This window comes from Caloenas nicobarica, chromosome 18 (genome assembly GCF_036013445.1).
Source record: "Caloenas nicobarica isolate bCalNic1 chromosome 18, bCalNic1.hap1, whole genome shotgun sequence".
Taxonomy (NCBI): domain Eukaryota; kingdom Metazoa; phylum Chordata; class Aves; order Columbiformes; family Columbidae; genus Caloenas; species Caloenas nicobarica.
The window spans coordinates 4,190,991-4,206,977 of NC_088262.1; the positions used below are offsets into that span (position 1 = coordinate 4,190,991).

Here is a 15,987-nt window from a genome sequence, read left to right on the forward strand (position 1 = left end):
TGCAAAACTACTCATTCTCTGTACAGCAGTTCTTCAGGGCAGCATTTTGTAATCAGCTTCAGCAGCCAGAAAGGGAGATTATTTTTATGCAGGTGTTTTGTAGGAAGGACACATTTTTGCATGTATGCATGGACATAAAAAAATATAATTCAGAATATTGCCAGGTGAATGCAGGCAATTTCCATGCAAATTAGTCCCATATAGGGGCATGCTGTGCTCTTCATTGCTCTGGGTAATTGTTCACTGGGGGTTTCTCAGCAGTTGTAGTTAATGTTGCTTTCTGGTGCTTGGAAAAAAAAAAAATAGGAAAAAATGAATTGCTGAGAATGCTGCCCTTAGAGGTTCCAATAAAGTTCTCATCAGTGCAGACAGTGTGTTGCCTGTGTAGAATCCTGCCTGGTCCTATCTAGGAACATGGACTTTTCTCCCTGTATCAAGCTTTTCTTCCCCCCGCTCTAGCAAGCGATTCAGGCAATGACCACCTCAGGAACAACCCAAGGCATTGACCTCACTCCTGCCAGGGTCTGAGAAGCCTTTGTACTGATTTCAGCAGGGGCTGGGATCAGTTCCTGGGCTGGGATCAGTCCCTAGGCTGGGCCTCCCAAAAGGCTGTCCCTGAAGATGCTGAGCATACTCATTTCCCAGGGGATGCAGCAGAAGCTGAGGGGAAAGAACCTGGGAGATTTAGGAGCACCAAACATAAACCAGACTTCTAGATTTGACCAGGGAAAACAGGGAAACATCTGCTTCCCTTGGCATACCCAAGAGAAAGGCTCAAGCCAGAATATTCCCCAACAGAAGTACTGGGACATACATGTCCCAGGTTTTAACTACTGAGGGAATGAAGACACAGCTTCTCTCTCAGCTTCTTGAGGAGACGTTAGGATGAGCTGCTCATAGTCCCAGTGCGGGTCCCACAGTGACGGCAGGACACAAGAGCCCACCATCAGCTTGGGAAGGGAAGGAGTTTGCAAACACGCACTGTGCTGATCGCTGTGTAGCATAAACACCCCAAGTGTCTCGAGCACGGGCAGGGAAGTCTTCACATGCGAGGCTGAAAACACAATGCGAGCCAAGAGTGACTGAGAGTGTGGGTGGTGGAGAAAACTGGAGGCTGATAAGAAACAGAGGAAAAAAAGTGCTTCAATTTGCTGTATTTAATATTGCCTCTCACCACATACACTGTTTTTTCTCTTGGCTCTCGCTTGGAAAGGTATTTCCAACTTAATAACATCTTAACACCTTTGCCTATGCTAAGATTGGAGTGTCTGTCAATGCTACCACAGAAAGCAGAAGGAAAGATGTATTTTGCATTAACAGTTAGGCAATGCCTGGGTTTAATGTTAGGAAAAATAGTATCGAGAAAATCCTCTTGACAAATGAGGTCAATCATCTTGCCCAAGAACACTGGCAACTCTTGACCACTGTCAAGGTGGAGCCACTGCTAGAATTGCTGCAACTGCTGGCAGGCCTGGCGAAAGGGATATCCTCAGTGGAAAAAAAAAAAAAGGAGAGCTTTATTTAAGACGAGAATAACAAGAAGAGAATTGCAAGTTTGAGTTCGAGAAAATATTCAATGCTTTCCTGGGCTTTGCTTTTCAATAAATAGCAAGAGACAGCACAACTGGAGATAAACCCTGCAATTCCAGGCTGACAAAGGAGACCTATGCAAATGGCCCTTCACCTTTCCTCAGGCCGGCTGTGTCCCGGACTGCTACGTTCTTCCACAGCCTAATGAAAAACCCATTTGGATCAGTCTTCTTCCAGCGCAGAAACGCCCTCCCTGTTCTGACACAGATATTAGCAGATAACCTCAAGCAGCTAGCGGGGAAAAAAAAATTCAGAAGCCAGTGGGGGACTCCTAATTGCTACTGAAAATATTTTCAAAGCAGCAGATCAGCTAGTAGTCCCAGCTCCATCCCAGATGCAAACACAATTAATTTGTCATGTTTCAACAATTTTTCTGCTGTTCATACAGTGTAATTAATCACTTGGCAGGCAGGCAAACACACGCAGGACTCAAAAAGCAGCTCATTCTTTGACATGCAGCAATGTGTGTACCCTGTTAAAAGGCAGATTCACACTCTTATTTACAGGTTAGAACAGCAGAAAAAATGGGAAGCAGCGACTCAATACAGCAACATTTAATAAGAAACAAACAGCCTTGTTTAAAAAAGGACCCTGCTATTACCACATCTTACAGCATGCTCTTTCATTGGGTTTGCATGTATGGCATTTGGGCACTGATTTCAGATGAAAATGCAATAACATGTAAAAATACATAGTCTGTCCCACCATACGTAGCTACTGGAATAGGTACCCTGCTAGCTGGTGGTGAGAGGGTCCAAGATCTGTCATTCAACCTCCTGTCATCTATCCAGGTGATCTAGATCCAGGTCCCCTTCAAATCTGAACAGCCAAAATACACCATGTGAAGAGCTGAAAAATCCAGCTCCCATTGCCGATTCCTTTTTCCCCAAACCGAGATGCTCAGACGAAAGAGCACTTAGAGCCAGGTCACTGCTTCCTAGAGCCTGCAATGCAAACCTTGGCCAGGGAGCTGCAGATGCGGCCAGCCTAATTCCCTCAGAGTCCTGTGGCTAGTGCTGCTGGCTGGCCAGGTGCCCGGGAAGGCCCCGAGCCAGCCATTCGGGAATACCAGACACAGGCACTTTGCTTTGTTTGAGCTGGCTCAGTATGAGTCTGGGTTTTCACACACATATTTCAGCTTGGACTTGCTGTTGGTTACTGTCTCCAAAAGGCCATCCAAGGGCTCTCAAGTGCTACCAGATGCTTGCCACAAAGCAAATCCTGCACACTGGGCTAGGAAGGCTTTTGTCTCCCTTCAAACTGGAGCTAAAACAAGAGGTGAGGCCATAGCAGCTGTGAAAGGAATTCAGGATTGATAAATTAACTTTTGGGAAATTCAGAGCATTTCTGTTATCTGTCTAAAGGCTGTAAGAGACAGAAATTATACAATAACCTGCGCTTGACTGAGGCAGTGCCTCAAATGGAACACAATACAGACCTTAGCCAGATCACCAGACTCCGAATCCATACACAAAGGGGTTTATTTATAGGTCCTGGAGCTGCGAGCGTCTACGACTGCTAACTCCGAACTGCAGTCCCATCCTCCCGTTTCTTTGGAGCAGCTTCTCTGTATGTGCTAACGTACCCGCTGCAGCCTGACTCAATGCTTTTTCCCAGTCTTTAACTGACATCTAGCGAACAGTTTCCAAACTGCACCTGAAAGACCTGGAAATTGAAGATTAAACGGTCCCCTCTGGAGGGCAGCTGTGCAGAGGAGCTGTGGGGCAAGCATGGGGTGTACAACAATGTCCTCTCCCCACCACGATGGCTCATCTGCCCTGCGGGCAGGCGGGAAAGAACGTGCTTCTGCTCAGAGACTGCACAAATACTGCACTGGCCCGAGTAAAGTGGGCAAACACTTGCTGGGCTCTACCACAGCGATGCCACCCGCTGCAGGGACCACACAGGGTGGCTGGTGGACATCAGAAGTCCTACTCAGGAGCCATCAGCAAGGCTTCCACCACAGCACTGCTGGATCAGCTCTTTCTGAACAGGAGGGGTCAACCCTCTGCTCCCTTCCTCTCCCAGATGCACAAATCTAGAACTCAGACAAGAAACTCAGCAGTTGCGATCAGGATTAGCAACTGCAGCTCCCACCCTTGGGCTCTCCAGGCGGATGGTTGGCAAGAGTGGTGCAGTTTGCAGCCACCTCACAGTTTATCTTCAAGCACTCTCCACAGCACAGCTTTGGATGACTGCAGATGTGAAATCCCTGAGGAATAAAGACCCAACGACCATGCCGCCTGCCTTCAAAGAGCATCAGAACCAGCCCGCAATGTCTGCATAGCAATCAGGGAACATCTAGTGTTTGCAGAGAGCCTGCTACCCATTTTATAGCCTCTATCATCTATTGCAAAACAGGGCATTTGGTTACCTATTAAGGTAACCAAGCAACAGCATGGCGGGTATCTATGTCATCAGTTACAAAAAAATAGGGTTTTAGAAACCAGCAGAGTGATGGTGGTGTCAGCCTGCCACAGCCCAGATACTGAAACCAGCCAGGCATTTTCGTCAAGCAAAAGAGCCAGCAAGCCCAGACAACTCTCCCTTCTTAAATAAATTTATGACCAAATTCTGCCCTACCGTTTGCAGTCTTGGAGGGCTCCTTCCATCTTGTGACAGACATCTTCTGCACTAAACTGAAGGAAATGTCTCTATACTTTCTGTAAGAACACTAGAAACCATTTTGTATAACACCATGAAGTGCTGTAACACCAGCATGCTTATCGCCTGTCTTTCCTCAATACATGAGTATTTTTCTCACACTTCATCATCTGGGAAGGTAAAATGCTTTTCCTGCTGATTTCAGGATCACTTGCAGTCTCATAACACCATTGACATGCAATCCTTATCTGAATGTACAATGCTAACTGTAGCTTTAATCTTAAGAATTTACATGGGTGGAGGTGATGAAAACCAAAGTAAAATGAAGGAGAGACAAACAGATGCTTTAAGGAAGCTTAACATTGTTGTGCTTGTTAAACTGTGCAGACACTGTCAAATTAAGGATACAGATGCAGACCTTTAATAGCCTGAAAATATGCTATACCCACCAGCCAAAATACTATCAAGGTTACCAAAGGTGTATTGTTCCTGCTTCCCAGCAGCTGTTGAGTCCCTGTTTATTATCTGCAGAAGGTCTCTGAGGACTTGTTCAGCTACAAAGTTGGACTATTTAATTAGATACAAATCAGTGTTTTCCACTTGTGTGGTGCCAGCGAGCTCGTCTCCCTTCACAGCCAAGCAAACAGTGAGTTTTGTAAGAGCAATGCTATCCAAATCCTAAATACTCTCACACTAGCCGACAGCTACCCTGTGTTAAATGCAGCTTAAACCAGTGTGGAAAACTTGCTAACAGCCATCAATCTGGGAAGGAGGAGTCAACAGGCCAAGTAAAACAACAGCCTTTACAATGACCCACCTACACATCACTCCAGAGGCTTCTGCAGCCCACTGACATGAGACAGAATTAGTGCTTCTCTTACCTGGTAATAGTAATCGACATACTGTGGCTCGTAGTGCGGAGGCCCAGAGTTTTCAGGAGACAGGACATCTTTTAGTAATTCCTCACAGCCTGGCAAAGAGAAATGAGAGCAAATGGTCAGGCAGAGAGTTTATCTTCCCGGAGACTGTATGCACAATAGAGGAAGAAACCGGTTTTTAGCTAGTCTGTATGCACAAAACCTCTAAAGTTAGCTCTGGAATATGTTTAAATAGCTTTAACAAAGCTCTGCCCTCAGAGTTCTGCACAGCACATATCCAGCATGCGGCACTTTATTTAAGTGCAGTTACACTAACGCTGACTCTCAGCGTGGATATGCTACACTGCAATGAAAAGCTGAGCATTGCTTGGCTTGGCAAACTATCCTGCGGGATAGAAACCCACCCCTGAGCAACCCAAAACTCTGAAGTCGAACACTGGATTTGCAGGCTCGGCATGAGCCAGTGCCTGTTGCACATTAGTAGTGGAGCTGCTTCTGATTTCCTCTGGTCTAGTGACAAGGGGGCAATACCTAAATGTCACAAATTCCCCTTCAAAAAGAGCATAGTGTTTGGCAAGCAAATATCTATGCATTGCAACCAGAGATTTCCAGCTTCTGTGTTTGCTTTTGTTAACAATCACATTAACAGCTGGAAAAATCAATGTCTGTGTTTCCCGCACTCCTCCTCTCATCTGAAAACCTGAGACAAATATAGAAACACTGAAATCACCAAATGTCTAATTCCCCATTAATTACAAATGACTGCATTTGGCATGTTGAGCTGCAGAAGGCAGGAATATCAGGCCAGATTATTTAGAATAACCAGCTTACAGCCTTGGGCCTAAGATGTGTGACACCTCACCATGTGTTGTACACTGTCCTACTTGGAAGCTGCAATTATCCAGCAGTATTTCTCTCTTCTATCCCATCACTAACGCAACACATTTGGCTGTGACATTACACACTGATACCCATCCATGAGGCAGGTGAGCCAGAGGTAACAGAGTAACGTAAGTGTGAATTATCCCTGTCAAGACACAAATCAGAAACTCTTAACTCTGGAGGATGGTGGGGCTGGTCTTCTCGGGCCACTCCTCATCAACGGTGAAGAAAGTGTTTTACAAGTCACTGATGGGGAAGATGTAAACCTTTCACTTCTTCAGTTCACTCAGGATGCCAGACACAACTTCTCTTATAAGATAATTTTGCAAATTTACCTTCAGTTTCATTTAAAAAAAAGTTTTTTTTCACACCCCAACAGTCAGTTTGCAAACAGACATTCTGGCCACAAATAAACACAATTGCAGCAAAGCCATTTCCTGCAAATGCTCCAAGAAGATTTAACCCATGCTGCATCAGGCAATTTTCACAGGCAATTAAACAATTTCAATACTATAGGAAATCAAATTTGGTTACCTAATTGAATGTAGTTGGTTCCTGGCATTTCTCCTTACAGCAAAAACTTTTTACTTTATCTACCCTTGGATCTTTAATGGTGTGTTAGACTCATTTATGGTTTCAGGCTGTATTTAGTATTTAGTAAAATTTAGTTGAGTCTTAGAAAACTCTGAAGTACTTTTAAGAGTAACCAACTTCAGGTCATTAAACAGTTATAGTGTAATTTACAACAGGAGAGCTCAGCTCTTCACATTTATGTAATAGCCCTTCTCCTTAGAGCCACTCCAAGTTCTGCTCCTGTCAATAAGTTACTCTTGAAAGAATGGACAGATTCATGAAACCAACTCCAGTCATGGAGTACGGTGAAGTCTGAGATCTATAGCTATGAGCTATACATCTGTGCTTGTGCTTCCAGCTATAGCTCCCATACCAGTGCAGCTGTCCTGGTCTTTGGTAGTGGTATATATTACAAATACTGGTGTCAGGCAAATAAACTCCTTTTACATGACTGCAACATGTCCATTGCCTATTCCATACTGAATCTCCAGGGCAAAGCAGGTACAGTACTGTTCCCAGCTACGGGACAGCAACTTAGATTTTAAAGTTAGTTAAAAGAGATGGTCAAAACTCGGCACTGGTTTGGTAAGACTTATGTTTGTCTGGGGCATCTAAATGAAACTATAAAAGCAAACAGAAAATCTCCAGTGAAACAGGTGGCCAGAAATATTCTGCTTTGGAAAACAAATCATCAAATTTCATATGACACTATTTTCGTATTCTTTCACAGTCCAGATAACGTGTCACAATCTGAGATACCAGAACAGCCAACATCCCTTCTTGAGCATTTCTTTAAAGCTTTGGGCAAATCTGTATTACTGGAATTTTCAGCAAATTCACTAGAAACTCATGGAGAAACATGTCTACCTTTTAACTTTTATGTGCTCACATAAAACTGCTTCTAGAAGCTTTCCAGCCAACTGCAGTAATTACATGCCTAAAGATCCAGGGAAGCAGAGAGATGGATTTTTTGAAGGCACATAATGGTCTGTGTTACTATTTTGAGGATTCAAAGTTTGCTACTGCTGCAGGTGGGGAAGCGTATAAATTCACAACTGTGCTACTTCCACACGGTTAATGACTATGAAGGAGCTCCAAGAACTCTCCATTTTCAAATATCGTAACAAAGCATAACTTAAATGTCCTTAAAACTTCTACAAGATGAGGAAAAGACTCTTGCTCCAGGAGAAAAACAGGCTGTATGATTTCATCTGAAAAAATAGCGATTCTGCTATAGCACAAAGATTCATTATGCAGAAATTCTCTGTGCTAAGGTGGCTCAGTCCCTACCATTATGAAAGCCATTACTCTCCAGCTGATACACAGCAGTGCTGTTTTCATGCTTAGAATAACCTATAAACTTGGAATACACTTGCCTTTACCTTTTAATTCTGCACTAATTTGTATTTGTGCTGTACCCTCTCATCTCTGGGAGCTCTGACACCAAGGTCAGTAGAGGGAGCTCACCCTTTATTTGTCAGGGCTTGGGTTTTTTTTTTTTTTTTAAGTGGAGTATCAAAGCAGAGAGACTACTGGAAAGACAACACAAATCTTAAAATAGAAAGAACAGGTCAGACCTCATTAGACCCTGCTAAATGTACCAAGATCCTGGTCCTGCAAACACATCTGGCTGTGGAACCCATCACCCTGCACTGCACATCAGAAATAATGGTTCCACTGAAGCCTTTAAGTATTACAAGTGGCAGAAAATATTTACTGGATCAGTACAATAAATCCAGTACAGCAAAACCAGTCATTGACTCCACTGAGCAAACAGTAATGGATCTCACGCTGACCATGCTGAAATCAATGGGAATTCAGCCTTTGAGCGATGCTCTGGCTGCTCTCAAAGTCTCTAAGCAGTGCCACTTCTTAGATGACACTGGCTTTGACACAGCTGCTAGGTAAGAGGGTACAGGTGTTATTTCATGACAATTGCTCTCCAGATTGATGCAGTTATTAGAAATAAAGCCATGCAGTGAGAAGATAGGGAGGGCAGCTTCAGCACGAATAAAACCTTCATATTCTGGCATTCCAATGAAATTGCTGCAAAGCTTTAAGTTTGATGGCAAGCCTGTCCCTGGCTCTGACAGAGCCTAATTGCATGGGGAAAGCAGCCTAGAGAGCAGGGGCTCAGCACAGATGCTGAGCTTAAGTCCTTTAATCCACAAAGGACGAGTAGAAAGAAGCAAAGCTTCCCATAAATAGAAAGCACCCTGATTGTCCAGTATTCCACCCCAGAGACACAGTGGGAATGAGTTTCTCCCCTCTAGCATAGATACCTCCACTTGAAAAAGTCCTCTCCGTCACTTCCAAAGGTCCCTGTTGTTAGTGAGACTCCTCAGCACATCCTTCCCCACAGTTCCTCCTACTCAGCAGCTGAAGATTAATTGTCTTTTCCACCTGATAGTCCCAGCAGCTGCTCTGAGGTACATGACTCATATGGCATGAGGTTTACCCAGCTCAGAGGCACTAAGGAGGAGCCAAGGCTTGATGTCCACTTGTAAGGGAACACAACACTTTTCATTTGTACCATCCAAGAGTGAACAATGCCCTGGTTTATGGAGATTTTAGAGCCACAGTCTGGGGTTTCTCCTTGCAGCAAGAGATGCTACCAACCAGTTACAAAGCAGATGTTGAACACTCCAATGTTTGGGATTTTTTCAGGTTCCAACATTTAGTTTTTTGCTAAGATCTGTACCTGGATCTGAAATGCCTAAATCAACATCATCAGAAGTCAATTCTTTACCACTGAGATTTCCCTGTGTTGTTCCAGATGCTTCAAACCTCATGCTCTAACTGAACTGCCAAAAAACCCCACAACACTATTGTTACCTCTGTGCAGCAAAAAATTTCTCCAGCATTCTATAAAGGCAAGCATTTATGAGACAAATGAATCTGAAGTCTTACAAATAAGACATATGGCAAGGCATTCGTATAGTAAAGCTTGAATTTAAACATTTGGCTTCCAGTGCTAAGAATAACATGGCTTCATACTCCATTACTGAAGAAAAACACTGGCATAATAGGATCTCATTTTGCTCTATTAATCTGATTGCCCCAAGCAATTGCAATAGGCTGAGATGTTAAAGAATCATATTTATAATCTCTTGCTGCCAAGACAAATTGCTTTTTGTTCAATAACAAGCCTGCTGTTACCCATGGGATATGGCTGCTCTGAAAAGTGAGAGGTAACAAGACGGTGGAGGCTTTCCATTCCAAAAGGTAGACATATCCTTTCTGAACTTTAAGATGACCAATTTCATTTGTAAGAAAAATATGGCTGGTAGCTAAAGACCAATAAAACTTCCATGCTGCGGGGTGAGCAATAGAACCAGCTTTCCTAAAGAGATGCTGTGAAAGCATGAATAACAATGTCTTATCAGAAATAGATACAACTGCTCCTGCAATTATACACGCTTGGCAGTGACACTGTGTAAGTGTTGACAACGCTAATGATGTGCTGAGAGAGCTCTAGGTGATGCTGCAGAGTTGGACGGTTTCCTTGTTCACATATACAAACTGATATCCACCAAGCATAAGATTTGGACCCCACCCGTAATATGCTCCACATAAGGGCTTTAAGCTACTCATAAACTTGGAGTACAAGGTATTCCAGAGAGTTTGATTCCGTCACGTCTTTGCAGGACTAGATCTTAGGATATGAATATGTGAATCAGTTTGCACAAGGTGAGCAAGGATGAAAACTCCCAAGGCATCATCACTCTCTGATAACTGTCAATATGCACACACTGTCCCTCACAGTAACGGAATATAGCTGCCCACTCCTTCACCGAGGGTACTGCCCACTGTGGACAAGGTTATTACAGGAGAGATGTTCTTCTGGGTCACATCTTTCCCTTCCTGATCATATTTTGTGCATTTGTGCACATCTTTAGACTCTGAATTACCAGATGATTTCCAGAGCTTGTGTTTTATTTAACCTAGAACCCAGTTTGCTACAGCATTTCCTGGACAAGGAAAACCTCTAATATAGATTTCTGTGCGCTAACGTATTAACATTTCTTCTGGGCTTTCTAGTGCCTTCTCTTCAAACACATTAGTGTTACCTTGGAAGGTATCTCGATGAACATGGACTGAGAGCAGATTCTCACTGTAATTTTACATAATTATACACTGTCCTTGGCTGCCATAAACTTTAATTAAAATTGCTGTGGTGTTACATTCTTGCATCATTACGGCTCTGTAATAATCTCATCACAGCAGACTCTTCAGAGGCTTCTCCTGGAATCCCAATATGATCGCTGTGACGTCCATCCCATCCCTGAAGTGAAGCCTCTGGGCTGTGATAGCACTCTGGCACTTTACTAAGGACATACTACGTGCCCAGAAAAGAGCAGGCTGGATTATGTTGCTATACGAAGCCAGAAAACTAATCAGCAGCAAAACAGCTAAGTCCCTCTTCACTGCTTTGCTGTCCTTTGGCTGAGCTCTGAAGCATTAGAATGTCTACCTCTTCTGAAGAGAACTAGGTTTCCTTGCAAAGGAGATGGTTTGATCCACCTGGTCTCTCTCTTCAGGGCTTGCATGGCCAACCTGTAATTAACCCCTTCATTCCAATACATGTCCCCAAGTACTTTGAAAACATGTATTAACTATACCTTGCGGATACCTCAAGGGGAGTAGAATAGTCTTATATTTCCTAGCAGAGAAACTAAAGCCCACGGGCTCTCTAACTTCCTTAGGTAAATCAGCAGCAGAAACAGATGAGCACCTGGAAGTATCAGACTTTAGCACTGCCTGCTAACCACAAAGCTATTCGTTATTCTGCTACATTTGTCTTTAAACTACATCACATTTGTTGAGAAAAACCAACAGTAAACCAATACACAAGCACCTGTGGATACAGGAATTCTAGCACTGCTTACAACTGATACTTGAGATGCACAAAAAGGAAAAATATACTGGCTCTGTTCCCGGAGTTGCCTGACTGTCCCCATGAATAACCACAGTCAAGAGAGAGGATGTCTTTCATAATTACATTTTTTACAACCAGAGAAACACTAGTGGAACTGAAGTGGATTATTTTTAAGAAAAATGCACATACCTTTGATAGCAAAAACTCCATGACAGAAGTCCTTAAAATTGATTCTTCCCAAATCATTTGGGTCCAAGTACTTTGCCAGTTTTTCCACCTAAAAAAAAAAAAAAAAAATCATAAAATATGTGCTGAGCTTGGTGCTTCATCCGTTGCTCAGCTAGCCTATATGTTCTACAGAAAACCCCGAGCGGAAAAAAAACCTGTAACGATCACTTGAATCAGCCAACAAATTGTTCTGCAAGGAGAAATCATGTTTTTTAGTTGGATTATCTAGTGCTGAGTAAGACATGTGCTCTGAGCAAAACACTTCTACAGCTGGGACACATTAATACTCTCCTGTGTGGATCTCAAGAGCTTAATAAGGGGTGAATCTGCAACCTAGCCTCTCATCTTAGAGCAGGGTGCTAACAGGATCTCCTTCCCTAGGAGCCCTTGCTGAGTGTGCAGCTCATAGGAACTTAAAACCTTAGTGATCTTCAACCCTCTCATCAAAAGTTACTGAGAAAGAACAGATAAAGATGTGCACAACCATAGATGCCTCATTCCCTGAAGAATCCAGATGATAGGAGAGAAAACTCAAGAGCACTGGGATCAAATGAAACTTCCTTGCCACAGCAGAGAATACAGGTTTTGTATAGGGAAATAGAAGTATATTAACAGCCCAGAAAAGATTCATGTGATGAGAGAGAATAGTTCTGTTCAGTATACTATGCAAACAAGCAATGTACTTATTGCTTATAATCTCAGCTTCACAGTTTAGCCTTTCTGATCACTACTCACCACAAAATGAGATTACACTGAATTGAAACACAGCCACCAAACTGGCATTTGCCCTAAAGAAGGTCTGGCAGATTTTTCACGAGGGTTTTGAGGAAGAGGGAGAAAAGCAGCCTAGACAGTACAGGCTGCTGTGTGATGTGCTGTCTAGAATAAAGGAATAGAGAAATAAGTAATTGAAGAAGGAGAGAGGCAGAACAGTCTGGGGAGGTGGGCACAGGGCTGGGACACCCCAGCTCTGGCTGTTCTCCACTCTGTGAAATAGGCTGTGTGACATTGTACAATAAGTCTCCGCATGTCCCTGTGCGTGTTGTACCCAGCAGGTTCCTCACTGAGGCACAGGCAGCCTCTGGCTGCTGCTGAGAGAGATCACCATCCACTGCAGCACAACGCTGACCCTGACCTGGGCCCCCAGACACCCTGGAGTATAAACCAGAGGAGCACAGGAGGCCAGGACAGCAGACACGTAGGACGTGCACAGTCCTGGAGTCTGCAATGTGAGCTCAGATGTGTCAGTCTGAGCAGCAACAAAAGCCCAGCTGGAAAGATATGCAGCAAATGAATCCAGATGACCCAGTTTCTCTTTTTTTTTTTTTTTTTAATATGCTTGCAAAACCCTAGCAGTTTCTTAAAGCCCTGCAGATAATGCACTAATGTGTGCGCATGACACTTCTTCCTTCAGATGCTCTCAGTGCTTATAAATTCTCTCTGTGCCCATAAATGTCATGATCAGCCAAAGGCCTCATTTAGGAACAAGCAAATCTGGACGAGAAAATGGCAATTTTTTTACTCACATGCAAAACTCTATGGTGAATGAGAAAGGAACAATCTGATCCTTACGTGGAATACTTTCCCCCTCTCCTTTTCTTAGAAAAAAAAAAAATCCACTCACGTAGGCAGGGCAAATAAGGAGCTGTATGAGTTCAGAGCCCATGACAAGTCAGAAATCTTCTTAAAACTTTCTTATTGCAGAAAGCTTCAACAGCTCAAGTCCTGCCAGGTGGGCAGCAGAGCCCACCTGTCAGCTGCCGTGCAACTCATGATCAAATTCCTACATTGGGTATCACAAGCAATTACTGTAGCGCCACTAATTTATAGCATCAGAAAACATGCTTCCGTTTCCAAACCAGCAACTTCACCAGAAACTGCAGTGTGCATTTAATGCATCCAAGACGAGCTGGAAATCCTTACTGAAACCAATTAAGTAGAGACACACTTGGTATGGGAGAGCTGGGTCACTGTTATCCCTGTTCAACTTCGCAAACAACACAGATGGTACAGAAAGGTGAAGCAGTGGCAGAAATCCCTTTCTTCCAAGTATTTTTGGGTGCATCCAAACCAGCATAATCAAACAGGCCATTGAGGCTGGGAGCAGCAAGATTTTACAGTGGAAAATCTTCCTGACCACTGTAGTAGCTTAAATACATGGCAGATGTGTCCACTGGTGTAACCCAGCCTGGGTCTGGGGCTCTGCTGAAGACCTTGGTGTGGCCACTAGCTGAGCATCTGTCCCCTCATGGACACAGCAACAAAATCTACCAGACACCAGCGTGCCAGGTTACAACATCAGCCTGTAACTCTCTCTGACTAATGGCAAGCTCCCATCATGGCCATGTCAGCAAATACTATTTCAGGTGCTCGCGGGGTTGCTTTAGAGAATCCTATTTCCTGTAGGTCTTTTGCTAAGAGGCAACAAATTGTGTTTTAGGTTTTAATGCACAGATTCCTGCAGCCAGCTGGGAAGCCTCTACGCTGCTTAATATTGTGCTATAACACAGCAGTGTCACTGGAGGTTCTCAGTGAATGGGGCACATTAAGTTTATTTCTCAGAGCTGATCCAACGATTGTAGTCTGCCAGTTGCTCACCCATACACAATATACATTTTAAAACAAATTAAGTAAGATGTTATATGCCTGAATGTGTGTACAATGGAGGAACAGAGAATACATTCACATTTAGGTCTAAGCAATGTTTTAACAGTAAATTAAATTATCACCTGAGCAAAGTGCTTCAGTCCCCAGTTTTCCCCAAATTTAATTTTCCAGCTTTACAATTAGATTTTATTTTGCAAATAACTGACATCAGTGCAGGAGATGATGAAGAATTTACAGAACTGCCTGATGGAATTTATGCTACTAGTGCTCTCATCTTCAGCCAGCGCTAATCAACACAGCTCCCAGAAAAAGGTCAGGGGCTACAAGGATTTTAATCAACTGGGACTATGTTTAGGTGGATACTTGCATAGAGTTTGTGCATTGATATACATACATGTATTGTGCATAAATCCCTGCATATTTGCACAGAGTTTTGAGCCTATAATGCACTTGATCATGCGTTTTTACCAATAGCTTTCTGGGATAAGTCCAGAAGCTCTTCCTAGTTAATTTCAGACTGAAGGCATTACTTAAAATTAAGCTCAGTTTCAAGCTTTGGCCAAGTAAACTATGCCATCACAGCTACCCCTAAATCTTCTCTGCAGCCGCTACTGTGTCAACTATCCTTCTGCTTCACTTTGTGGAGAAATAATGTCCTAATCTCCTCAGAAAGGGTTGGCTCCCAGCAATTAATCAGAAGTTGTAATGCTTATTTATGGCCTTTGGAAACGTTAAGGGCTTGTCAGCCCAACCATCAGGCTGCATGACAGAGAAGCCTTTTTTGCAGTCACCAATCCCTGGGCTCACAGCTCGGGCACCCTCTGGCAGATGAGGGAGCAGCCACTTTCAGCCCCGTTTGTGGAAAGGGCAACTCAGCCCCTTTTTGGAGCCGTGGAACCCGCAGGCTGCGCCTGTCCTGGGCACGTCAGGCTCCTGAGCCCCAGTATCTCTAGACAGTGCTGAGATGCTGATCCCATTACAAGGGACACAGCTGCAAAACCAACTGCTGCCACAATTCAGTGCTGAAATGCCCATGTGATTGTTTCAATACCTACAGGCAGCACAGGGAACATACCATGGTCTCCAGCGCTTAACATCATAAGCCATCACGATGAGCTAGAGACTGTTTTGGGCTGGGGACCGACGCTTTTCTCTGCATGGCTGCACAGGGGCGTCCCCCACCACATGGGACAGCACAAACAAGGTCTGGATTGCTAACTAGTTCTTCATTGTAGGAAGAGGACAATAACAGAAAAAAATAGCTGCAGGTTCAATAATCTAGCTGGTTCTTTTGTCAGCTGCAAGGTTCTCTCCAGTGAACCCTCAGTAGACATCCAATAGTCTCAGAGGGAAGACATCAATCGTTTTTGCTTTGGGAAACAATCGGAGAAAACCAAACCCTCTGTCCCTATTGTTTAACCTGCTTGGATGAATGGGCGATTATCCTTTCAATGCAAACATATTTCTCCATTGTAATCACAGGTCACTTCAGCCAAAGCATTTGCCTCCTCTCTGCTGAGTTTCCCAGCAATGCTGACTGTGCTGCAGAGAGATGTTTGCCCCCTGCTGCTATTCGACACATAAGAGTCCACGAGGAACACTGTAAGGAGTCTCTACAATGAAAATAAAGGGACAAGATTCAGTGTGAAGAAACAATTTTGAAATCAAAACTGACCAAGGCAGAGATGCACATTAATGAGGAGGAATTAGCAGTACAAAGCAGTGGACAATAAATTGAGGCAGAAT

At 43.7% G+C, this 15,987-nt stretch overlaps 1 protein-coding gene across 1 annotated transcript in view; it reads right to left on the reverse strand.

Annotated features, from left to right (window-relative positions):
* Window positions 1-15,987, reverse strand: part of RAB11FIP4 (RAB11 family interacting protein 4) — a 93,675-nt gene that overhangs the window by 53,014 nt on the left and 24,674 nt on the right. The window contains exons 2-3 of the mRNA XM_065647865.1: window positions 11,596-11,683; window positions 5,076-5,164 (exon numbers count right to left, since the gene is read on the reverse strand). Of these exons, the coding sequence (XP_065503937.1) occupies window positions 5,076-5,164; window positions 11,596-11,683 (177 nt within the window). The remainder of the gene's footprint in view (window positions 1-5,075; window positions 5,165-11,595; window positions 11,684-15,987) is intronic.